The sequence below is a fragment of the Hemiscyllium ocellatum genome, chromosome 18 (assembly GCF_020745735.1).
Source record: "Hemiscyllium ocellatum isolate sHemOce1 chromosome 18, sHemOce1.pat.X.cur, whole genome shotgun sequence".
Lineage (NCBI taxonomy): Eukaryota > Metazoa > Chordata > Chondrichthyes > Orectolobiformes > Hemiscylliidae > Hemiscyllium > Hemiscyllium ocellatum.
This window is the reverse complement of record NC_083418.1, coordinates 67880111-67907430: the sequence shown is the minus strand read 5'-3', so window position 1 is coordinate 67907430 and position 27320 is coordinate 67880111. Positions and strand designations below refer to the sequence as shown.

The window sequence follows — 27320 nt, the reverse complement described above, 5'->3', positions numbered from 1 at the left end:
CAACAATTACTACAAAGAAGTGGTCCACTAACTTTCAAGGTGGCCAAAGCAATAAAGATGATGCCACACTGCTGCCGCACTCGAAAAATCAGTTATGCAGCAAATTATATCCAGTCAACCCCCATACTAACTGCGAATGTATCCTCCCTGTGAACCGTGGCCCAAACTGCATAGAATATTCCAACTACAGCTAAATCTTGTTCACTTCTTCTTAGCCTTATTTATTTATGCCTGGAGTCTTCATACCTGTACACCAAGGCACATCTGCAAAGGTCTAGCCATCACAGACTAACTCCTCCTCCCTACCTTTCCATGCAATTTCTTGTGAACTGCAGCAATCACTGAACAAGCATCCTGCTACCCTCTGCCATTCAGCAGTCCTATATACCATCATTTATTAATTCCTCAATTTGACATAATCAAATCTAGATTCTGTTTCCTCACATCCCAAGGCAATTATTTATGGTTCTACTTTATTTTAATATCCCAAATAGAGACCATTATGAAAAGCCACCGACCAATCCAAAAAATTATTTAACTTGATCGTTTCCTTTCTGTTCTCCAATCAACTTTCTGTGACAACATTGTTTGTTAAAACTCTTTGCACATTACTCTTCAATTATTCAGTAAATCAGTTGCACTAGAAATTTTGAAATTCATTTTAAAATATCTTGATTTTCTTAAGTACAGAAATGTCACTCCATTCAATGATTTTATAAGTTAAATACAAGAATCATTCACTGAAATGCATGAGTACTAAGATAATGCTAACATTTAGGGAGACTTTTTGCTATTAAGACTACACTCTTAAAAAAGTGGGAATTCTTTTATAAACCAATGTGTTCCAAATTTAGTGCATCAGGTTAGTTTCCTCATTTTAAAAAAATTCTGCAATAATTAACAATTTTGCTTAGTTTCCCCAAACAAGTAAATTGCTGTATAAATAAACCTACACCTGCAGAAAACTTCACAAATAAATCAGCATCATAAAATTTGTGCATATTATAGAAACAGCTGCAAAATGTAAACACTGTTGAATTAAATAGAGATTAATGTCAAAATTGGCACACAAATTGTCAATTTGCATTAAAGTCATGTTGTGCTTTTCATATAAATGCAGGGTGCAGTCTCCGTAATTTCTATTTTCTTTCAATGACAATTGTCCTACATTAGATATTGAATACTTGGAGTGGTAATGGGGAGGGTATGCTAATTAATTTGTTTAGTAGCATTGAGATTTTAAAAGAGACCTTGCAATTACGTAAAATTAGTACATTTTTTTTAAAAAGCTGTCAATTAGGTTATGTGATCAATTGCACAACTTAGGGCTCCTGGACTAATTTGTTAAAATTTTGATCCAAAAGGTAATTCAGGGGCTGGCAATGAAATGGAAGCCTCATTATGCTTGCACACAGTAATATAACTTCATGTTTGCCAAGGTCTGCAGGTTTTCATTAGTCGAGTGATTTTTATGAGTGAACTACCAGTTCCATTGAGAAACCAGCAGCAGCTGAAGTACAATCATTTTATCAGATTCCTAGAACTCCCCTTACTGAGCGCTACTGGCTACAAACTAACTGCAGGGCCTTGCCAGTCTCTGTCAATTTTATTTTTCAACATGCTAAATTAAACTGCTTCTTCATTCCAGACAGATGCAACAAGTATTAATGATAGCATGATCAAAGGAAATCCAGGAAAGTGTCTGCAACATCTACTTGTTGGATGAAATTAAAAAGGCAGCACCCTATAACTGCATTTGCTTAATTTCTAATAACTGCTCAGAGCACAAAAACCTTCCACAAAGAGCTCTTATATACAGAATTGCATTTGCTTCATGCTTTTTTTGCATTAAACCTTGCCCTAAAATATGCAATAACTAAAATCGCCATATCAGTGAAACTACTCCATCAGTGGAGATGTGCTAGCAAATTTCTCAGGCACAAGTTTAGACTGGTAAATTTGCACTTACCTTACAGTTGAAATAAACAGCTACATGGTCCTCAAATATACCCAAAGTTTTTCTTTTAAAGATTACTTTCAAATGTTAGTATTAACTTCGCCAAACTTACTTTCTATTCTACTTGTTAGAGTGACCATTCATCTGTACATCGAAAGGCTCAAATGATCTCAAGGCACAGAAGTTACAGGTGTGTGTTGATGGCAAATGGAGTGAGTTCCTGCTTTCACTAAATGGTATCAATGCTGTTTTAACTTCAAATCCTTCATAACTTGTTGTAAAAGGTACGGTGCCAGAGAACATTTTTCAAAAAATGAGACACCACGTCAAAGCAAAGAAACAAGTACGCTCGTTCACAGATCGAAACCTGCTTGCTACACTGCACTGCTGAGCAACTGTGTATCCACATGGTGATTGCTTGAATCAACTCCAGGACTCAAATTAGCAAACTCAGTGTCGCTGCTCACTGCTGATTAAATGGATTGACTTCACTCCAAAGTCATCAACAACTTAGGAGAACAAGAGTTGTGGTGGCAGATAGCAACAATTCCCTCCACCCACTCTCCTCACTGAAAACCATAATAAACAAAAATAAATCTGCAAGGGCACCAAAATCTAAAAACAAATTTCACTGACTGAGAAGTTCCAAATCATACAATGATTTTGGTCATTAGTTTAAATATCAATGTGACAGTTTGTCTAAATGGCCTAACTACTGTACTAGTGTTGCAGAAAATAGCAATTACTTATGTCCACAACTAACAGGAGAATATATAAAAAAAACTAATTGTTGTCAAATTTAGTGGACTACCTGCATTGTTAGTATACTTTTGAGAAGTAAAGAATACAAAAGTATGAATGAAGGAAACTTAAAAAAAAGGACTAACTAAAAAATAAGTTCACCACATTGAACAGTTTACAGTGCAGTTTACAACTGATATGACTGCCTGGCTATGGTGGTCAGTACATAGTGCGTCTGACAATTAGCCCCAACAAACCAAATCAGAAATTAAACAAAGCCTCCTTTTATTTAAAGGATAAAGACAGGTCATATATAAATGTGGCACATTAACAACTGAATCCCAGTCAAAAAAAAAGCATGTTCTTGTTTTATGAAGATCGCACAAGGTCATGCCAATATCTAAACTGGAAACACATGAGCATGCACATGCACCCACCCCTCCAACCGTAACAAGGACAGAATGCCCCTGGTGCTCACCTTCCACCCTACCAACCATTGCATAAACCAAAACATCTGCCGACATTTCCACCACCTCCAAAAAGACCACACCACCAGAGATATATTTCCCTCCCCACCCCTTTCCGCCTTCCGCAAAGACCATTCCCTCCATGACTACCTGGTCAGGTCCACACCCCCCCTACATCCCACCCTCCCATCCTGGCACCTTCCCCTGCCACAGCAGGAATTGCAAAACCTGCGCCCACACCTCCTCCCTCACCTCCATCCAAGGCCCTAAAGGAGCCTTCCACATCCATCAAAATTTTACTTGCACATCCACCAATATCATTTATTGTATCCGTTGCTCCCGATGCGGTCTCCTCTACATTGGGGAGACTGGATGCCTCCTAGCAGAGCGCTTTAGGGAACATCTCCGGGACACGTGCACCAATCAACCACACCGCCCTGTGGCCCAACATTTCAACTCCCCCTCCCACTCTGCCAAGGACATGGAGGTCCTGGACCTCCTTCACCGCCGCTCCCTCACCACCAGACGCCTGGAGGAAGAACGCCTCATCTTCCGCCTCGGAACACTTCAACCCCAGGGCATCAATGTGGACTTCAACAGTTTCCTCATTTCCCTTTCCCCCACCTCACCCTAGTTCCAAACTTCCAGCTCAGCACTGTCCCCATGACTTGTCCTACCTGCCTATCTTCCTTTCCACCTATCCACTCTACCCTCCTCCTCGACCTATAACCTTCATCCCCTCACCCACTCACCTATTGTACTCTATGCTACTTTCTCCCCACTCCCACCCTCCTCTAGCTTATCTCTCCACCGTTCAGGCTCTCTGCCTTTATTCGATTTATTAGATTCTGGAATGATGCCTGAAGACTGGTATGTAACAAATGGTACCCAATTTAAGAAGGAGGGGGGAGAAAACAGAACTACAAACCTGTTAACTTTACATCAGAAGTAGGGAAAATGTTAGAATTGATTATAATGTGATAAATAGACACTTGGATAATAATGATCTAATTGGGCAGAGGCAGCATAGATTTATGAATAGGAAGACAAACATAGATTTCTTTGAAGGTTAAACAAACAAAATTTATAAAGTATTGACATAGTGTACTCAGATTTTCAGAAGGCTTTTGATCAAGTTCCTCATGTGAATCTTGCTAGAAAATTTAAAGCACGTGAAACAGGAGGTGGATGAGCTGGATAAATGATCGGCTAACAGACAGAAAATGTAGAAATGAGTGATTGGACTGAAAAACATGCTCAAAAATGCAACCTTCATAAGAATGATATTAAACATATACATGAAAATCTCAGACATCATCACACAAACAGTAACACGACTTGTATAACTTTGTCCATTAATTCAATCTAAATATACTTCAATTAGCTCAGGAAATTGACCAGTCCTTCAAGACGAGTGTTTGAAATTGGAATCATTGCAAATCTAGATAGACAGTGCAACTTGTCTTCAGCTTGGGGATCTCCTCATGCGGTGGTGCAACATAAACTTCGAAAAAGGAACCCTCAATACCAGGTCAACAATTCACCACATTAAAGTAGCTAACTAGTAGTTAATATTTTAATGTTCGCTAATGCAAAATGTTCATTTTAACAAGACAGTGAATTAAATTTTATGCTAATCTAGAAAACGTGCTCTCCTAACAACTTGTTTAACTTTTCCCACTAACAATTATAGTTAGAAAGCACCTATCATTTCATTTTCCAAAGGATTTACATTAACATGACAGTATTTTTCACTGGCAAGTTTAATGTACCATAACCAACTCGTTTCAAGGCAACAATTCACAATTGTGATCTTCAAAGTTAGTTTACGGACAATAATTCAATTGCTAGCTGTGCAATGGATTCTACCTCAGCCAAGACACTGAACCTACAATAAAAGTTTTAAAGTAAAATCTTTAAAGGAATTGGCAAAATTTCAAATGGTTAGTAAAATCTTGGTATTTTTAATGACTTGAAATGCAACACATCGTGCTGTTCAAATGCATTTAATAGCAAATTGAGTTTTAATATGGGTACAAGTTGAATATCTTCCTATTCTCAAAACATTCACAAATTGGACAACTGAGATCCACATGACAACAGAGTACTGCTTCATTTTATCTGCAAGATGAAAGAACAGACAGAAAACTCCTTCTCTAGCTGTAACAATCTAGAAGTTACCTAGTGCAGTGACAAACTTGTACTGCTGTAATATCTATACTACTTATCCCTGTAGCAGCGCTACAAAGTGATTAGGAAAGAAAATAGAAAGTGTGCTTTGAACTTAGAAACACTCAAATTAGATGGAACTGTGCCTAAATATGGCCTGCGTTCTGCGATGCTACCAGGCAATGCTTTATGTGCACACGGAGTTCCAAAAGTACTAAATGTTCCAGCTCCTACGCATGGACATGTGTCATCTTAATGGGCGCAAAACACTAGCCAGAAAAAATGCTGTTGATCATTGGTACAACTTCCAAATTCTGTTGAGATTAGAAAGATAAACTTTAGATTGTTAGATGATACACACAGAAGAAATCTTAAGTGGCACATATAACCTAATAATTTCACCAATTCTACCTATGTTTCAAATAACATTATGTACCAGAGAGATTGCTTGCAATTGCCATAATCATTCATTTACCAAATTGTTAATATACATTGTTGCAAATTATTAATTTAAAATTAAAAACAGACTTAAAACAGTTTATAGTGGTTGGCGGTATTAGAAATCAAATAATTGAAACAGTTATGAATCTGAATAGGAATGTGAATATATCAGAAGCTGGTAAAAATCAAACAGGTCTTCAAATTTCATTCTTCTGCACGAGCAAAAACTTTAATTTTGTATGTTACATAAAATCTTGAATTCATGGCATTTGTTCCCTGCAGCACGCTTACCAACGCCCACAGACTCTGTTCATCCACACACACTCACACCCACACAGTCTCTCTCAGGCACACACGCTCTTTCTCTGCAGCTTCACCTAGCACGACCTATCGAATATATTTATCTGCAGACACAGTTGAGAATGATTCTCCACATTGCTAATAACTTAAAGTCGTGAAATTGCAACTTGTTTGGATTCATTTTCTCTCAATCTCGATAGAATATAGTATTGAAATTTTCTTTACAGAATGCCTTATTAAACAAACATGTTGGCAGGAAAACCCTGTTGGACTGCAGTATCTGCCTTTTGTAAAACGAATAGTTTACACAGATTACTTTTAACCAAATCTACACCATAACTTAATATTGGAAAACAATTGTTGTAGAAATATAATTGGATCAATGTGATGGAGTTTTTAAAAAATTCAGTATAATAACATAAGCATTCATTAGGGAGCAAAATATAAGACAATTGGTATATCATAAAATGCAATATAAAATATTTACATTGTTGAATTTTCTAATGATAGTTCAAAAATACACCTGAAGTGGTGTTTAAATTGCCTTTTCTTCTCTGCTGCCCTGGCAGAGTAGCTAAATTCCTTGCTTCAACCTCTCCAAGTAGGTTTCTACATTGCCACTATGACGACAGGACCTTAATCAAAATCATAAATGATGTCCCTGTGACTGGTGTGTTATTCCTCATTCTTTCTGCTTGGGTCGCAAAATGTCCATGTTTCAGAATCATAACCAAGAGAACATGCTGAGAAATCAAGCCTTACAAACCACCAGCTTGGTCCTATGGATTAGCTTGATGCTTTGCAAGTTGGCCAAGATGGAAGCTGCTTGTATCATGCTCTGCAGCAAGAGACAGATTGTCTATCACCATGGAACCAAGGCAGCAGAATTCGCTAAACACTTCCATCAGGACGAGAGACATCAGTAGATAATATGCAGTGTATTGTCTCATGACCAGTTTTCTTGATACTTACAATGAGGGAGAAGTAGTTACGTGTTCTCTCCATGGGAGACACAGTCCATGGACTTTTTGATCATTGATTTGTAAGGTATGCGTTCTAAGTACTTTGCCTGGCAGAGTAACATGAACAACTTAGAAATCATTAAACGGAAAAAATAATTTCCATATTCACTTTCAGCAGCACATTGTCTTTATTAGGGCAGAATAAAATCATAAATGTAAGTCTTCTCAAAGGCAGATCACCCACATTTGTTAGCATACAAACAGAAGAGGCTTCATTGGCTTGAGCAACCTACAGGATGGCAGACGGTTGCATCTCAAAGAACTTTCTGTATAGGAGGTAGCTGGAACCACATGATCAGCAGGACACCAAAAAGCTCCACTTTGTGCTTTCAAGTAAGATATGAAGGCCTGAGACATTGATGATCACATCCAGGAATCAACATCTGACAGGAAAATGGTGACACTTCCTGTAGGTTGGTGTGCACGATCACCACCATAACCAGTGCCTATAATGCCTGGTAACAGACGCCAAATCCAAAAACCACCCACAACAACATTTGATAGCCTTACTTGTGGTCGAACCTGTCTCTCCAACTTTCACCTCCTGCCTAAGCAGCAAATATGAAGTCATCCCATCTGAAATGGATCTGTTTGCTGTGTGCCATCATCTTTTGGATACTGGGGATAGTGGAATCTTTCTGCAGCTTTTGCCACAATCAACCATGCCATGGGGCAGAATCAATTTTGGGATTCAAAAAGGAATTCAACGTTTATTTTAGAAAGACCAGTGTTCAGGGTTATAGGGAAAAGATGGAAGAATGATAAGTGAGGAAAGCCTGTGCATTATGATGGGTTGAATGGCTTTCTACTGCACTGTTACCAATTCTACATAGCAGTGATTCTTCTCCAACCGGACTCCTTTTGCCCTGATTAGCGATTCCTCATCTTTGATTCCTATTTTTCTGACCAGCATGCATCCAACACATTTTATGATTGTATGATCTGCAGGAATGGCTTCTTTCTTCCATCCACATTCATCATTGTGGAGTTTCCCATGATTCCTTCTTTGGTCCTCCTCCACTATAACTAAAGGTGAGCTCCTGGGACATCAGCTGCAGACATGCTTCCATGTGTATAATAATATCAGAATCAACCTCTCTCAACTCTATGGCAGCACGGTGGCACAGTGGTTAGCACTGCTGCCTCACAGCGCCGGAGATTCCTGCCTCAGGCAACTGTGTGTGGAGTTCGCACATTCTCCCAGTGTCTGCGTGGGTTTCCTCCCACAGTCCAAAAATGGACAGGTTAGGTGATTTGGCCATGCTAAATTGTTACCGTAGTGTTAGGTGAAGGGGTAAATGTAGGGGAATGGGTCTGGGTGGGTTGCTCTTTGGAGGGTCGGTGTGGACTTGTTGGACCAAAGGGTCTGTTTCCACGCTGTAAGTAATCTAATCTAATCTCAAATTGTCTGACCTATTATTAATTCATACGCAAGTCTGGATGTCAACAGCTCAACCATCAATTATCCATCACCAATTGCTTCAGAGAAAGTAAAAGTCAAGTTACCTTCTCAAACTGCTACAGTCCTCGGTGTGAAGATACATCCACAGTGCTATTAGGAAAGACCTTAACCCCACGACAACGGAGGGAAGATTCCAAGTCAGGACAGTGTGCAGAAACTGCAGGAGATGGTGTTTCCATGCATTTGCTATCCTTGTCCTTCTGAAAGGCAGACATTGAGGGTATGGAAGCTGTTGCTGAGGAGCTTTAGTGAGTTAGTGCAGGGCAAGGGCAGCACAGTGGCTCAGTGGTTAGCATTGCTGCCTCACAGCACCAGGGACCAGGGTTGGATGCCAGCCTCGGGCGACTGTGTGTAGTTTGCACATTCTCCCAGTATCTGCGTTAGTTTTCTTCGAATGCTCCGGTTTCCTTCCGCACTCCAAGGATGTGCGGGCCAGATGAATTGACAATGCTAAATTGCCAGTAGTGTTAGGTGCATTAGTCAGAGGGAAATGGGTCTGAGTGGCTTACTCTTTGGAGGGTCAGTGAAGACTTGTTGGGTCGAAGCACCTGTTTCCACACTGTAGGGAATCTAATCTAAACTTGTTGATAGTACACATTGTCCCCACAGTGCATTAATGAAGAAGACATTAATGAATGTTGAGGATGGTGGATAGGATGCCAATGTGCTTTGAACAACGAGTCATAGGGATGTACAGCATGGAAATAGACCCCCTGTCCAACTCGTTCATGCCAACCAGATATCACAACCCAATCTAGTCCCATCTGCCAGCAACCAGCCCATATCCCTCCAAACATTTCCTATTCATATACCAATCCAAATGCCTCTTAAATGTTGCAATTTTACTACCCTCCACCACTTCCTCTGGCAGCTCATTCCATACATGTACCACCCTCTGTGTGACAACATTGCCCCTTAGGTCTCTCTCATATCTTTCCCCCCTCACTCTAAACCTATGCCCTCTAGTTCTGGACTCCCTCATCCCAGGGAAGAGAGATTTCCCACATACAAAGCCATGCTGACTATCCCTAATCAATCCTTGCCTTTCCAAATACATGTAAATCCTGGCCCTCAGGATTCCCTCCAACAACTTGCCCACCACCGATCAGTCAGAGGGTAGTGAATCTGTGGAACTCATTGTTGCAGAAAGCTATGGAGGCCAAGTCATTCAGTGTCTTTATGACAGAGATAGCTAGGTCCTTAATTAGTAAGAGGATTAAGGGTTATGGGGAGAAGACAGGAGAATGGGTTTGAGAAACACATGAGTGATGATGAAATGACAGATCAGACTCAGGTGGGCCAAATGGCATAATTCTGTTCCTAAATCCTATGGCCTGAGATGTTTACAGCCATTCATCCTATTGTATACATGGCAGTTAACAAATGTCGTACACTATTCCCATTTTTCAATTCTTGGTACATAGCCCGTGAGCCTATGGCAAGGCAAGCGAATATCAAAATATTATTTAAATGTTACAAGAATTTATGACTCAACTACCCCTTTAGGCAGTGAGTTCCAAACTCCCACCACCCTCTAAGCAGAAACAGTTCTCAACCCGCCGCTTAGCTTTCTATGCTTTACTTTGAATCTGGTTGTTCTGAATGACATCAAGCTCCTGGAGTGTCCTTAAGAGTCACACTCATCCAAGCCAGTGCAAATACTCCATCATATCCCTGATGTGTCCATTGATGGAGGAGATTCATTGGGGAGACTTTGGGAGGGGGGGGGGTACTTGACACAAAATTCCTAGTCTTTGATATACTCTTGCAGCCACAGTATTTATAGGACTGTTCCACCTCAACCCCTGGTGCATTGCTAAACCCCCAGGAGACTTATAGCTGAGGTTTCAGCCGAAAATTCCTACAGTTAACAGTGGTCATGTATTTCTAGATTAATGGAAGAAAACGTGGACAGCACTTTCAACATTGGCTTTAATTTTTGGTCTTTAAGATTGTAGGCAAGTCCAGCATTTCCCTGCCCACTATTTAGTCCAAGATCCATTACCATCAGACCTACATTTTGATCTGCTTGTGGTAGGTAAGGGTAAATTATTTCATACATACCATCATATTGTCCATGAAGTTGCAATACCTACATTTAAACCTGTAATTAAATTATTGATTCTGTAGATCATCCTGGATTCCAAACATTCAAATCAACCACCAATTTTTAGGTTACACATATTTAGCCAATTCAGCGCAGTAAGTTACCACTAATTCCAAAGGATTTGCCACAGTTTGTACATTTACACTAATTGCTGACCTAGGATTGTTGCATTAAACATCTCTATTGTACTTCGAATATCTGATGAACAAATAATCTACTTACAGTCCACATATAAGCTTGCGGTCAGGGACCTGGTGTGACAGCCAATGGGACCCTACCCAAAACCAGGTCACAATTTGAGGGAGCGATGGAGGATGGACTGCTGCATAAGAATTAAAATGTGGTTGAAGAAAACCAACCTATTTGCGAACATAGCTACAAGGCACCGATGAGAACAATGCTCCTCTATGCAATTTGATTTGATAATCAAACCAAAGCACAAGCAGCAACAAACTTGGATGGGGTAGCATACTTGAAATGATCAAAGTCAGGCCTGAACACAACACATGATGGATTCCACAAAGCGGAACTACATTTTGACTATTTTAGAAAGGCATAGAGACATGGGACAGCAAAGTCAGGATGGATTAATTGGATTGTTCTTCAATAGAGCTAGTGCAGACTTGATGAAAGGAATGGCATCCTTCTGTGCTACAGTGTCCTATGATTGCATGAAACTATGAGCAACAACCACCAACCGAGTTGGTGACACTACAAGCTATAGCCCTTTTCTGTGTGTAATAATTCTACTAAAACAATGCATTATCAGAATTTGCACTGTATATTTAATCAATTTCAAGCAGGTTCCAATTCTTGTCGACCTTGAATTGCTCATTTTTCAAATGCAAACAATCTATAACTCAAAGTCAACACAAGTACGAGTGAGTTATTAAGATATTTTATATACAATATCATGCATATGCTCTACTCACTTTAAGGGAATGATTCTGTATTCAAAGTATGACCTATATTGCACACAACCCGTCAGTATTCACAGCTACGGATATTACTCAATGCATCGACAAAGAAAGGCCTCTCCAATATTCAAACAGATGCCCATGTTAGATATTTTCATTTCTGGATCAAAAACAATGGATATGGCTGACTAAAGGTAAAGAAACTGAGAGGTCATAGTTGAAATTTAACCAAATTCCTTAAACGGATTGCAAGACATTCAGGAGTATTGTTACAATAAAGCTAAGGAAATTACACTGATGGAAGGTAAATTAGCAAGCTTAACTGCAAGTCCCTTTCCTCCATTGCGCAGATTGTGGAGAGTAGATACAAGTTCATAATCTACACAGATGAACAGTCTCTTGTGCCAAGGAAAACCGTAAAATCATCTTACTTCAGGATTTATCTACGTAACAATTAAAATTTATGAAGACAAGGAAAGCGGATACCACGGTAAAAGCTCACCTGTCAGATTCCCGGTTATATGCTGAGAATAACTAACAGAAATTTATTAAAGACAGTGAAATTTTTCTTTGACTAACATTAATATTCCAAATATACAATACTATTTCAATACTTTATCATTTATGGCAATGCCTATTCTCAAAATCTTCAAATGCATTCTAAACAGATATTTGACTTGAACTCAACACAAGTCATGCCAGTCTATGAAATATTACGAAATATGGAAGAAACTATTGATAACTGGACAAGGTGAAATTCATTTGCTGGCTACAATAGTAACCCAATCTTAGTGGAGCAGCAATCAAGCCTTTATCTCGTGATCCTTTCCTCATGTTTGTTTGGTTGCATTTACATCATGGATTCAAAACCACTCCAGAAAAGTAAAAAAAAGAGATTCCATCCAAGGTCACCCTTGCAGTATCAATGCTTTCAGTTTAGTGTCCAATACATCTTGAACGTTCTGCAAGTGCAGATGGGAATAACTACAACACATCACAAGTTAATAAACAATTATAGAACCTGAATTTGTGACTACCTCCAATTTGAGTTTTAGGAACTCAGATTCACAATCCTTACCGTTGCCTATGGATACTGACTTGAGTATATCAGAAACTGTACCTGCATAGAAATTGTCTCAATTTATTACACAGCATGAGGGAAGTCTATTTAGGACTAACAAAACAAACAGTTGCCAAACCTACAACATATCCTGACATTAAAATTATACCACATACCATTGCATTGTAGCAAAACTCTGAGAACAAGAATCAGTGAAACTTTTTAAAAAGAAAACAAAAATGCCTTATTACAATTCATTTCAAAACAGGAAGATAGTGACAATAACACTCAGACAAAGTGTGTCAAATCATTCACATCAAGCAACATTTTTAAAGAAAGAAACAGCTGCAAACAGATGAAGAAAATGAATCATGTTCAGACTTCAGACAAATAAGAACATTTGAAGAGAAAACAAACTCTGAAATATTTAATTTTAACAAACAGCTTGTTACGTACATTTGAATTACAAGAGATGTATATTTAACACTGGAGCAGGTCATTTGGCCTAGCCAGTGTGCAGGATTACTCTCCATGTGATGGCATTGTTCTCATCTCAGTTAACCATCCTGCTCCCAAAAGATGATGGCACGTTAATTACCCTGTGCACTAGGATAAATGTTGCCATTTGTACATGTCGCTTGCCTCAACCCAAGATAATATTTTGATCTCCTGTCCACCACTACCATGCCAGATAAACATGGTTCAAGCCTAAAATCAGCTGCTTTAGATTATTTAAAAGTTTAATTATAATGAGAGAAAAATATGATGTAAAATTTGATCTGCCCACTGGTTATAGGATCCGAGGGGCTATTTTCTGGAGACTAGAAGGATTGTATAAATAATGTTTACTATTAAAGAAAAGAAATCTAGAATTTACACATAAGCACTCCCTGTACAACTTCAAGAATTTTAGCAGAATTATGATGCAGTCAGAATAAAAAAAACCAACACTCATTGATATAGAACTAGAACATTACAGCACAGTACAGGCCCTTCAGCCCTTGATGTTGCACCGACCTGTCATACCAATCTGAAGCTCATCCAACCTACACAATTCCATGTATGTCCATATGCTTGACAATGACGACTTAAACGTACTTAAAGTTGGCAAATCTACTACCGTTGCAGGCAAAGCATTCCATACCCCTACTACTCTCGGAGTAAAGAGACTACCTCTGACATCTGTCCTATATCTATCACCCCTCAATTTAAAGCTATGCCCCCTCGTGCTCGCCGTCACCATACTTGGAAAAAGGCTCTCCCGGTCCACCCTATCTAACCCTCTGATTATCTTATATATCTCTATTAAGTCACTTCCCAACCTCCTAACAAAAACAGACTCAAGTCCCTCAGCCTTCCCTCGTAAGACCTCCCCTCCATACCAGGCAACATCCTAGTAAGTCTCCTCTGCACCCTTTCCAAAGGTTCCACATCCTTCTTATAATGCGGCGACCAGAACTGCACACAATACTCCAAGTGCGGCCGCACCAGCGTTTTGTACAGCTGTAGCATAACCTCATGGTTCTGGAACTTGATCCCTCTATTAATAAAAGCTAAAACACTGCATGCCTTCTTAACAACCCTGTCAACCTGGGTGCCAACTTTCAAGGATCGGTGTACATAGACACAGAGACCTCTCTGCTCATCTACACTACCATTCTGGCAAACCATTTCTGTACTCTCTCCAAAGTCTCAAAATCCTTCTGGTAGCGCGGCAACTAGAACTGTACACAATACTCCAACGTGGCTTAATAAAGTTTGCAAGAGCTGAAACATGACATGTCAACTTTTATACTCTACAGCCTGACCAATGAAGGCAAGCATGCCACACATTTCTTGACCACCTTATCCACTTGTGTTACCACTTGCAGGGAACTGTATGCCCGGACCCCCCTGTATGTTGATGCAAATAAGGGTTCTCCTATTTATTGCATTCTTCCCTCCTGCATTAGATTTCCCAAAACTTCACATTTGTTCAGATTAACCTCCATCTACTTCTCCATCCCCCAAGTCTCCAGTCAATATTCTGCTGAATCCCCTAGCAATCCTCATTATCCACAGCTCCCATAAATCTAATCAAGCCGCCTACATTCTCCTTCCAGCACTGATCCGTGCAGAACACCCCTGATCACAGATCTCCAATATGAAAAGCACCCTTTCCATTGCTATTCTCTACCAATGACTAAGCCAGTTCTGTGTCCATCTTAACAGCTCACTACAGATCTTATGTAACTTCACCTTTTGTATCCACCTACAATGAGGGACCTTGCTAACATCCATGTAGACATTCGTCGCCCTGCCCTCAATTCCTTAAAAAACTCAATCAAGTTTGAGACACAACCTGCCCTGCACAAAGCCTTGCTGCCTATTGCTAATATGTCTATATTTTTCCAAATGTGAGTAAACCCTACCCTAAGAACCTTCTTCAATAATTTACCTACCACTGACATGAGGCTCACTTCTTGGATTATACCCGTTGCCCTGCTGAAACAAAGGAACAACATCGGCTCTTCTCCAGTTCTCTGGGACTTCTCTTGTGACTGACCTGGATACAAAGGCTGTGTACAAGGTCCCAGCAATTTCCTCACCTCCTCCCTCAGTGCTCTGGGACAAGTCCCATCAGGTCCTGGAGATTTGTCTGCCTTAATATTTTTCAAAACACCCAACAGCTTTTTATTTATATTGGCATGCTCTAAAATATCAACATTCCCCTCCCGAGACTCATAATCCACCTTGTCCTTTCCCTTCGAATACTCGTGAAAAATATTAGTTAATGATCTCACCGACACCTTCCAGCTTCATGCATAAATTCCTTCCTGCCTTTGTCCTTGAGTGGACCTACCTTTTCCCCTAAAGTGGAAGTTGACACATGACATGCTGGCATAGAGCACACACAGACATAAGATGGCCGTTGAGCCATAAGTTGGTCACTTAGCACACAAGATGGCTACTGAGCCATTACATGGAAAAGTACAGCAAATCATACAGATACAGCCTGAGGCCAACAGAATACGAGCACAATAGAGACAGAACATAGATAATTAGTTTAAGGCAGGTGGGGGAGAGAATACACATCAGTAAAGTCTACTGCCTGAAGTGTCTGAGTCCAGCCATCACCATCAACAGAAATGTTAACTACCTGAGTGTGCTTGTACATAAACGTTAATACCTTTGGTTTGCAGTAATGGAAAATGATCTTCAATCTCAGGAAGAACGATCATGACCAATTGCTGCAGCGATGGCCTTCTACGAAATTGCTGAAATTGATAATGACCAATGTTTTCTGTAAGCCCTTCTTGAAGAAGGGCTCATGCCCGAAACGTTGACTCTCCTGCTCCTTGGATGCTGCTTGACCTGCTGTGCTTTTCCAGCAACACATTTTCAGCTCTGATCTCCAGCATGTGCAGTCCTCACTTTCTCCTAGAATGTTTTCTGTAAACAAACCATGCTGCACAAAGACTCAATATCTGGACCATTATGCCATGGAACGTATAAAATATCGTGATATGGCCTCAGACGGTGAGAGAAGGGTCACAGCTGACAGCCGTGCTGCCGGACGTCTCTCTCTTCCTGGAGCTCCGGTTTCTTTGTACAATAAACTCTGTCATTGATCCCCGATTCTGACTCAGACTGGTGATTTTCCCCACAATACCCCAGTTACCCTCCTGCTCCTGTCATGTGCATAAAATGCTTTGGGACTTTCCTTAATTCTCTTTGCCAAAGGCTCTCGTGGATCCTTTTGGCCATCGTAATTCATTGTTGAAGTTCTTTCCTGCGATCTTTGCATTCTGAGGGGCTCTGTAGAGGTTTGTGCAATGCTGACTTCTTGAAAAACTACAGTCCATGTGGCATGGATACACCTACACTGCTATTGCGCAAGTGCCCCAGGATTTTGACTCTGATAGTGAAGAAAAAAATCACAGTGAGACTACATTATTTGAAAGGAGGAAACACCAGGGTTGAGTTCAGAAGCAAGTTTAGCTTCTCTCCTAGGAGTTCTAGCAACAAGTCAGCTCAGCATTAGGAATTAGTTTGTCCTGCTTCCAAACCAGAAGAGTTTGGATGTAATCTGCAGGTTATTTGAATTGAGAAGGATTAGGCTTTCAGATCTGAGAAAAGTTCATGTCAGCAGACTTGGAAAGGCATCATCAAATAGTTATTTTGCAATTAATGTGGAGACTAAGGAGTCAGTTAAGTAGAAATTTAAACTGTTGAGATAGGCATGTGATTTCACTGGATTCGAGTCCATAGCAGAGAGTAATCAAGAAAAAGGTTAAAATTTGGCTTTTTGCGTTTTTATAACTTGGAAACTGTGTTTTTAGATTTTTAAAAATTATTATTTCTAATTTCTGATCTGTTATTAATGAAAATCCACAGCATTAGAAGAGTGTGCCTCAGGGGTTAACCAACATATTAACCAAACATTTAAAAAAATGACCAAAACTAGGTTATATCACTATCCCTTTAGTTGCTGGGTCAAAATCCTACAACTCACATTCTAACAGAGCTGTGTGTCACCACATTCCAAGGACTGCAGCTAATCAAGAAGGTAGTTCACCACCTTCCCAGGGGCAATTAGGGATTCTAATAAATACTCACCTCGCCAATGATGCCCATATCAAACAAATGTTTGAACAGTGCATATTTGTAATACATGTCCTGGCCCCTCAGTCACCATGGTGACTTCGCCCAAGTTTGCCACAGGGAGAATTAATAGCAGGTTACATGATTTTTGTCATTACCGGAAATTAAACAGATAGCTTGAAAAGTTTAAAGCCCTGCATTCACAACATGATCTTTGATTATGGACATCCTACAAATTGGAGGCCCCATGAAGTAATTTCCATTACCACTCTGGGTTGCTCTCAAGCCAGAGTAAACTGAAGTCCAAACAAAACAGATGGACATTATCCTGTTTTTTTGGGGGGGGGAAGGTGCTTAGCAGATTTAAGCTATGTTCAGAAAATTAATTAAACAGCTAACAATTTCATTCTCTTATACATGAGGCTACACTTTCCACAAGCTTGCTATTTTAACTTGCCTTTCAACTTAATTTTTATAATCTCTGAATGTTACTTTCCTCCTTAATTAATACATTCCATGCATACATGGACAAAGAACTGAGTAACCAAAACATTAAACAGTACATGAGCCAGGTTGTGGGGATCACCCTGGCAGTTCACCAGTATAATTGAGAAACACATTAACTATTGTAGTGTCCCCCAGCTAGAAATAAACCAAAGAAAGCTATCAGCCAACTCGATAGCTTGCACCATGGAAACCTTTAGTCAATATTCACCCCATCATACTCAAAACCAGTTATTTCATGTGTACAACTGGCAAATTTATAATATCAATTCACAATCTGCATGACTATTGTGAAACACAGAACACACCGTTCTAAATAAATTCTTCTCTTGATCTGATAAGAAATAGAGAATATGGTAAATACCGCACACAGCCCAATTTTTAAAGGACTACCGAGATCTGAAACTGCACTTGTAAGTGAAAGAGAACTGTACAATGGGAGGTGGAGGGAAGATGAGACCAAGACTTATCTCTGTCCCTCTCCCCCAAACCTTTTCAATTTTCCAAGCACAGAAACATTTACAGTGAAGATCAGCAACTAGTACAGATTGGTAGCAAGACATTGTGAAGATGGAAAAGACAATATTCTAAAGCAGAAGAGACAAGTAACATGGGCAGGAATAGACTACACCCCATTGAACCTGCTCTGCGATTCAATACAATTAAAACGAGGGCTTGAAACCCATTTTCCAGAACCCTCAAAAGAGCATGTGACAACAGCCTGAAAGTTCTTTATCCAAACCAATTACAGAAAAAACATGTTAAAACATTCAAATATCACAGGAACGTAAGAAGATAGGACATTCTTACAGGAAATACACCCTTCAGCTGAAATAAAGGGTGAAGCATATGAAAATAAAACATTCAGACTTGGAGAGAGCAAACAGGTAGAGAGAGAAAGGGGTGGGGAGGTGTATGGGGAGAGACTCAGAGGGGAAGAGAAAGGGGGAGAGACAGAGAAAGTGGGGAGGGGGGAGAAGAGAGGGAGAGGGAGAGATTGAACATGATTGAATTTTGCATACAGTTGAGGGAGACAAGGCTGGGTCTAAGACTATTTTGTTCAAACTTAAAGAATGATTTACAGCATGATGGCAGAGATGGCTAAAATAAACTGGGAAATTAGATTAGGGATAGTCAGTAAAGATACAGACATTTAAGGAAATATTTCACAATAATCAACAAAATTACATTCCATTGAAGAGGTAAGACTAAGACAGGACACACAACAACTATGCTGGTTTTTGGTAGCATCAGATTGAAAGAACAGCTCTCGTGGAATTTTACAAGTCAGAAGGTCATAGTATAAAAAAAATTGAAGTCTCTCTGTAGTATTATTGTTCTGAAATCATTTACATCTCTTCCTATCTTTCTAAGAAATATATTCTAATCTCCCATAAACTGAAGTGTTCCGTTTGTTTCCGAATAATGGACAAATCCATGAATGTTTCCCTTTGACTGAAGCACATCTCACAATTAAATTTAAAGTTTGAGTGCAAAATTCATTACAACTACTTCCTCAGATTGTAAACTGACAGACTTTAAATATAGGCTATTTTAAAAAAAATGGAAGCTGCAAAACTGAGTAATTTATGCAATGGAAATCTATTTATACACTATACATTTTGGTGAAGTTCTTTTACCATGTAACAGATATTGATGTGTTCGTACATTTGGAGAGAACAAAAAATTGCTGATCCATTTTTAAATGGAAAAATGAGAAACATTTCTAAACATATTTTAGAGTACATATTTTTAATATTACAGCCAAAATCATGTCTTTTGTTCATTTCCTCCCCATCGTCAAATGCACTGCACATTTCAGGCTTTTGTCAATCCCAAGCTAATTCCACATTGTAATTGAGCAACTGACACCAATTGGCACCTCCACATATTAGCACACAATGAGAAAACAGCAAGAAAAGGAGTAGTTATGTATGGTTCAGGAGTGGAAAGAAACTTTTGGAAAGGGATGACTACATTGCTTAAAACATATTGAAGAGATACCAAAAACTACCAAATCAACTTAAAATTTTTCATGCAAGGCTTAGAATTCTTATTGAGGAGTATATTTCCCAAAGTCATATTATAGAGACATGCTGTTTCATCTGGCAATCAGGTCAGATGCAAGGATACCAGATTTCAAAGGGAACAATAATTTATATTGCATGAGAAAATGGCACTCACTAGTTGGTAAGTCAACTTTGGTCATGGCATTTCAATGGAGAATGCTGTACGTACAAACACGAATGAGCTCTGCAGCAAACAGGAACGTACCAAGGCATTGCATCTCTTTTGAATCAAATGAAAGCATAGGCCCTACCTGCCAATATAGTTAACTCAACCATATTAGTGAGATTTAAACAATCCTTGGATAATTATATGGATGATGATGGGATAGTGGAGGGGGACAAGCTGAGAATAGTTCACAGGTCGGCGCAACATTGAGGAAAGAAGGACCTGTTCTGCGCTGTATTGTTCTATGTTCTATAACAATAGCTCCTTAGCATATTCTACATGTTAAAGCCTCAACCAGAGTCGACTCTCAACTAGCCAGCACTCATTTCATCTCACAGCATAAATTGTTATGGGGTTTTCTGTTTGAAATTTGGCATTCTTGCATCTGTCCTGATGAGCAAAACTGAATGAAGTGAAAAGTGATTTTTTTAAGCAACATTCAAACTCTATTACCAAGCAACTGTAATCCAAGATGTTCCATAGTATATTTACACATTTATATGGCCTTAGTTGGCAAAGCCATTTCATCAGTCAAAAGAATGTGCTCAAGACCCAGTTCCAGGTTTAGGACAAGTAATATTGGATTAAACTTCAGTGCAGAATTTGGGAATGTTGCAGTGCTAGAGGCATGACCTCTTTATTGAAGTGATTTGTTCAAATCGAGAAGCCTGCCTTGCAAAACAAGTTAAAGAATCATGATGTCACTTCCATGAGACTAGAAACATTTCCTAAATTGTTCAAAAAGTACACATTGCTGAAGTTTAAAATGGCTACAGATCATGCGATTCACATGATGGTTAGTCTAGACCCTCAACATGTGATCCTCATACCTATCATGCTCTGCCAGTCATTTGGTTTGTTTCCAAATGCATCCAATTTAAAATTTTTTTGTAATTATCTCTCTGCCTCAATTAATTGGTTCATAGGTCATCCCTTCACGAGCTATTTAGCTATTGACACTTTACTCTCACTACCTGACACTTTTGATCACCTCGAAAGACTTGTTATTCAGCCTGTTGACCCTTTACTCACACCGTTTGTATAATCTTTTGATCTCTCTGCCTATAAATTCTATGCCTGAGTGCTTCCCTCCATTTCACCTGAAGAAAAAAAGCTTATGATTTCAAATAAACCTGTTGGACTACAACCTAGTGTTGCGTGACTTTTAATCTTGTTCACTTCAGTCCAGCACCAGTGCTTCCACATCAAGATGCGGATGGATGACTCATCAAAACTTAGTATGGTTGCAGAAGTGCTTAAAACCATCTAACACAAATTTTAAATGAGTTTTGACCAGAGCAAAACAACATTGACTAAATTACGTGACAATTGCTAATTCCACATGACCAAAACTCCTTTGCATTTTAAAGGGTTTAATTATATATTGAAACAAACAAAATATTGTGGGCATTGAAGATCTGAAATAAAACCTGTGCCAGATAATCTCAGCAGGTCTGACAGGATCTGTGGAAAGAGTAAGAGGTCACATTACAAGTTAAATATGAATCTTTAGAACTTCTGGGTTCCTAAGACAAATTTTAATGAACTCAAAGCATGGCTATTTCTTTCTCCACGGTTGCTGCCAGACTTTATGTTTCTCTGGCAGTGCTTTTATTTATAATTACACGTTGGCTGAAGTCTTGACTTAGCCTGAGCCCAACTGTGTAGGAACAAGCCAACAAGTGAATTTTGTCTGAAAGCTGCAGTGTACTTGAAACCAGATTTCTGTAAAGATTTCTGAAGTAAATTGCTTTCCAATTTAAGCATCATTATCACCAAGCTCAAAGAAATTCTGTGACTCAGGTCTTCAGCCACATGAAATCACCTGCACTGAGTGAAGGAACTCTAATACTACTGAATTGATAATTACATGTTTGGTCTTAATATTCAAAAATATAAGACCTTTGTCTTTCCTGTATTTTTCTTGTGTGCACGCTTGCAAGAGAGAAGTCACAAAGACTGCTCTGGATTTCAATGTCTGAATAAACTCTTTGTTTTAACTCTCAGGGAGCACGCTACAGTGACTTTACCAAAAAAAACACTTTTGGAAAAAAAAAACACCGTAGCCTTTTTAAAAGAAAACTACTCTGCACAGAGAGACAGTGATGAATGTAAAATTCAAATTGCCTCTCTTCCCTGTCTGCATATAACTCCAGGAGTTGGAGAATCATTCAACCTTCTTCACAATGGAGGCAAAACAAATTAACAATTTTTTTTCCTGCTGGTAAGATGTTGCAACTCTCATTGCAATAGTTATTACATTTATCAAACGCAGAAACAATTAACAAAAACTACAGAGAAATCTTGCTAGTGTTAGTAGCTATTAAGGTGGTTCATTGACTGGTGAAACAGTTTGGGAGTCTCCAGGTGACATAAAAAAATAACAGGTCACATTCTACCAGAGAAAAATAGTGAGACATGTTATGGCTTTGTACAAGATTATATAAAAACCGGAGGGAAACCTACTTAATATTATCAAAAGGTGCGGCTTAGACCTCAAACCTTCAAAATGAAGAATTTTTTTCCATGCATTCATTCTGGTAGACAGAGCAAAGCACTTTGCCTTGTCATCATTCTGCTGTTGATTAGTTTGTAATGGGGTAGGGGGACGACTCGCTGCATGGTGGGTAAATGTCACCATTTGGCCTAGAAAGTATTTGGTTTGAATATTCAAATGCTCAAAAGAATGCAGCAATTCTTTCACTTAAGATGGACAATGAAATTTAATGAGGAAACAAACTGGATAACAACTGTTGCTAGATTTTATCTAGAGTTAGATATGTGGATAGGTTGCAGAAGGCAATCAACTACTTAAAGTCTACATCCCCAACTAGTGGAACCAGGTGCAAGATTAGATTAGATTACTTACAGTGTGCAAACAGGCCCTTTGGCCCAACAAGCCCACACTGACCCGCCGAAGCGCAACCCACCCATACCCCTACATTTACCCCTTCACCTAACACTACGGGCAATTTAGCATGGCCAATTCACCTGACCCGCACATCTTTGGATTGTGGGAGGAAACCGGAGCACCCGGAGGAAACCCACACAGACACGGGGAGAATGTGCAAACTCCGCACAGTCGCCTGAGGCGGGAATTGAACCCAGGTCCCTGGCGCTGTGAGGCAACAGTGCTAACTACTGTGCCACCATGCTGCCCATGATGTACTCAGAAATGGCTACCATATCTCAGGTTTTGTTGATCACTATGTCATGTATAATTAATGCTTGGTACCTGGTATATTTCGAGCAAGGACTTAAATTCATATTAAATAAACAATCCAATGTCCAACAGGCTACCATCCTCTCCAAAGACTGACGAATAAAACTAAGACAGGTCAGGTATTGGGTTGCCTCCACAATTATACATCGAGCAATACGGGAATTCAGAAGCTAAATCAATGAACCAAACATCTGAGTTATAGAGTCCTCAATGCTTCTGGATATGGTTGGTTAGCCAGCCAGCTTGACTCAGTAGGGGTAATCCTCTCTACTAATGCTAACCTCAGTATCTTCAATGACATAACCTTTCTTGTTAGAATATAAAAAACACTGACCCAGGTTTTGCAGTCAGTGGTAAAGTTAAGTCTACACCACTAACCAGGGGAGAAAAGCTGCCCACAGAGATCTTTATGACATCAACATCCCCCCTTCTTGGCAGCAGTTTACAATTTGACACCAAATTAAGGAGATCCCCAGGTGTACAGCAGCAGCGATATCAGCAAGCAGGGAAATCATAGATATTCTCTGGCAAACTCAGGAAGTTTAAAAACCACTCTTACTTCCAATTTAAAATTTTAGTAGAAAACAAATGTTAGAAGTATGGAATTTATCAATGCAGAATTCTAACATTCCCCAACTGTAAATTATCTTTTCAAGGCTAATCAAGTTGTTCTGCTATAATTCTGAAGTTAATCCATTGTAGTTACACACCACTCAACAAGATTCAACTTTTTCAAAGATTTTTGCTGACAGAACAAATGTAAAACTGGAATTTTTCATGACTCACTGATCACTGAACTTTCACTCTTGGCAGGACCTCAACCGAGTGCACCCACTGGAGGGACAATCAGTGACAGCAACCTCTGGCTTTGCACATTATTCTGCTTAAACTTAACCCCCGAATTTCATGTTAGTTTCAGTGGCGTGATGACAGTGAATGCTGACTAGTTCACTGCTGTTACCACCACAATGTCCACATCACTGGCCATGAGCTTGTATCAATGAAGCATCACCAAAGTAAAATGCCCGAAGGTGCTTCTCAGGAAGGATACAAAACAGAATATATCAAACCACATAAGCGATTTGGTCAGATGACTAAAAGCTTTGTCAAAGAGGTAAAACAAATTATTGAAAAGGAATGGAAAGAGGTATAAAAAGGATTAGAGATTAAAGGGATGGAATTCCAGAACTTCAGGCTTCCAGTCACCTTGGCCCTTTCACCAATGGATGAAAAATGAAAAACAGGGATGCTCAAAAGTTTAGAATTAGATGAGTGTAGATATCTCAAGGTTGTGAGGTAGAACAAGGAATGGAGGGTTTTGGAAATAATGAACGAATATTTTAAAGTCATTGCTTGGCCTGGTAAAAATCTAGATCGGAAAACTGGGAACAAGACACATAAGTGAGGATACAAGCAGAAGTTTTGATGATCCCAAGTGAGAGGTTAAGCTGGAAGACCAGCCAGGCGTGGACAGTCCAGCCCAAAGCTAACAGAGACACGAATGAGTTTTCGGTAGATAAGCAGAGTCTAGGATGAAGTCTTTCAAATCAAGAGAACTTTGGTTCGGTCACTTTTGGAATATTGCGTGCAATTCTGGTTTCCTTCCTATCAGAAGGATGTTGTGAAACTTGAAAGGGTTCAGCAAAGATATACAAGGATGTTGCCAGGGATAGAAGATTTGAGCTATAGGGAGAGGTTGAATACACTGAGGCTGTTTTCCCTGGAACGTCGGAGACTAAGGGGTGACCTTATAGAGGTTTATAATATCATGAGGGGCATGGATAGGGTAAATAGACAAAGTCTTTTCCCTGGCGCGGGGGGGGGGGGGGGGAAGAGAAGAGGAGGAGTCCAGAACTAGGTGGTGGCAGCTAGTATAATTGCAACATTTAAAAGACATCTGGATGGGTATAAGAATAGGAAGAGATTGGAGGGAAATGGGTTGGGTGCTGTCAAGTGAGACTAGATTAGGTTGGGACATCTGGTCGGCATGGACAAGTTGGACCGAAAGGTCTGTTTCCGTGCTGTACTTCTCTATGACTCTAACTCAACAAACAAACTTGCCTAATCTCAGGCTATTGTCAGGGAGAGGGATAGAGTTGCTACATAGGGAATGAAGTTTGGAGCAGGGAGTGAAAAGAACATCTCCAGTCATCCCAATATTTAATTGGAGGAAATTTCTATTCATCCAGTTTTGAATAGCTTTAGATATCCAGTATTATAGTTAGCCAGCAGTTACTCTACACTTTACTTCCTCCAACTGTTCTTGGCTCTCTATTAAGGTAAATGATTAAGAACACTGAGGTCTTTGACTCATTCATGCACACTTGCTCATCAGTGCCTTTTCTCCAAGCACCATCCTCAATTTGCTCTCACTCAACAGCCCTTAATCCTATCCCTTCCCCCCGCTCCTGCTCACACAGCACTGTCTCTTCTCAGAACTCTTCCCGACACACACACTTACTCACAGCACACCCTCTTCTGAAGATGTCTCCCCAAACTTACTTGGCAGCCCCTCTTCTGAACATCCTTCCTCCCATCTCATTCTCATAATAGAATCATCCTAAGCACCCTCCCACTCAGTCGACAGCCTTGCCTTTCCAACAGCTTTACAGCAAACCCAAGCGGTCCTGCAACCCCACAGGCGCCTTTGTGGTGAGGCTACTGAGTGATAACCAGCACCTTTACACTCCAACCACAGCCACGACATGAAATCTCCCACTCTGTCTTCCTTCTGTACCCCTCTCCAGCCTCCCAAGTGCAAGGCTCCACCTTACAATCAGTAGATTGCACTGGATGACTGATAGCAGCCAGGTTCAGTTTGGTATGAAGCTCAGTGACGACAGTTGAGGTTCAAATCTGGGTGCAAAGAGACTCTCCACAATGGAGTTTGTAGATTGTCTGCAGGATAGCCCAGACGTTTGAATCTCATGACATGAGATAGCAGCCAAACTTACTGATGAGCACAGTGAAAGAAGTCAGAAAATCAATGCTAATGTCAGAATTCCACAAATGATAGGAATTTCTCAGCCCTGATACACAGGTAGAGCCTTAACAATGGCTGAGACATGGCTGCCAATAATAGGGAGCTTGGGCCAAAGTTCATATGAATGCGCAGAAGAAAATAAAGGCAAGTTTTGCAACATTAGAAATTAATCCTTCAAAGACAACCAGATTGTAGTTTGGTAGAAAGTGCACTTTTCTAAAGAATATATATAAAGAAAGAACAAGCACGTTACTTTAATATTAAGCTTAATAACATTCTCCCTCTCAAAACAATTCTATGAATAAAGTGTACTCCAGCTCAAAATTTCCAAACATGCAAACGCAATGTTTACACCACTACATCTGGAAGGCCTTACATTTACATCAAGTTTTTATCTAATGGCTGAAGGACAATAGAGTTAGAGTTTTGGAAGTAGTTCCATAAAGTGCGATGGAAGCAGATTCAGTTATAGGCTTCAAAGAGGATAATCTTACAGGGTTACAGGAAAAGAGAAGGGGAATCAAACTAGCTGACTTGCTTTTGCAGAGAGGACATGCTGCATCAATTCTGATCTTCCATTACCATTTTGTAGTTCTATAAGTTGAGCTGGCAAAGCAATGCAGAAACTATAATCAGCTTCAGTTAGAGAAAGGTGAAAATCAACCAGAGGTCTAGAGACTGCTTGAATTCAGCACTCGGTGTTGCATGTGATGAACAAGAGGCAGTTCCTAATCAACGTGTAGTAGTAGTGGTGGGCTGTTGCTAACACTCAAAAAAAAAACACAACCTGCTTGAAAGTGGCTGTGGGGGAAAAATTTGAAAAAACTCAAGGTCAGAGTGTCACTGGTTATGAAATAATTTGATTATTGTCTGCAACTGATAATACACTAAGTTGACTTTCAGAACATAATTTTAACCAAATGTAGTGTAACCCATCTTTAAGTGGGTATGTAACGAATTAAAACTTCACAGAAATTAAATGAATTTGTTTTACCTTGCAGACTGACATGATGTTGACGTTTATCATCTTGTTGATAACCTAAGAGAAAGAAAAATTCTCTGTTAAACTTGTTATTACAATAATTCAGCCTCTACTTTCTCAATGTTACAGCAATGGGAATGGGTAGACACTTGTACAAAGAGAAGGT

The 27320-nt window shown here is 39.6% G+C and overlaps 1 protein-coding gene across 1 annotated transcript in view; it reads right to left on the bottom strand.

Moving 5' to 3' along the window:
- LOC132824494 (very-long-chain 3-oxoacyl-CoA reductase-B-like) overlaps nt 1-27320 on the bottom strand; it is a 163815-nt gene that overhangs the window by 31692 nt on the left and 104803 nt on the right. Inside the window, exon 6 of the mRNA XM_060839080.1 lies at nt 27167-27211. Within this exon, the coding sequence (XP_060695063.1) occupies nt 27167-27211 (45 nt within the window). The remainder of the gene's footprint in view (nt 1-27166; nt 27212-27320) is intronic.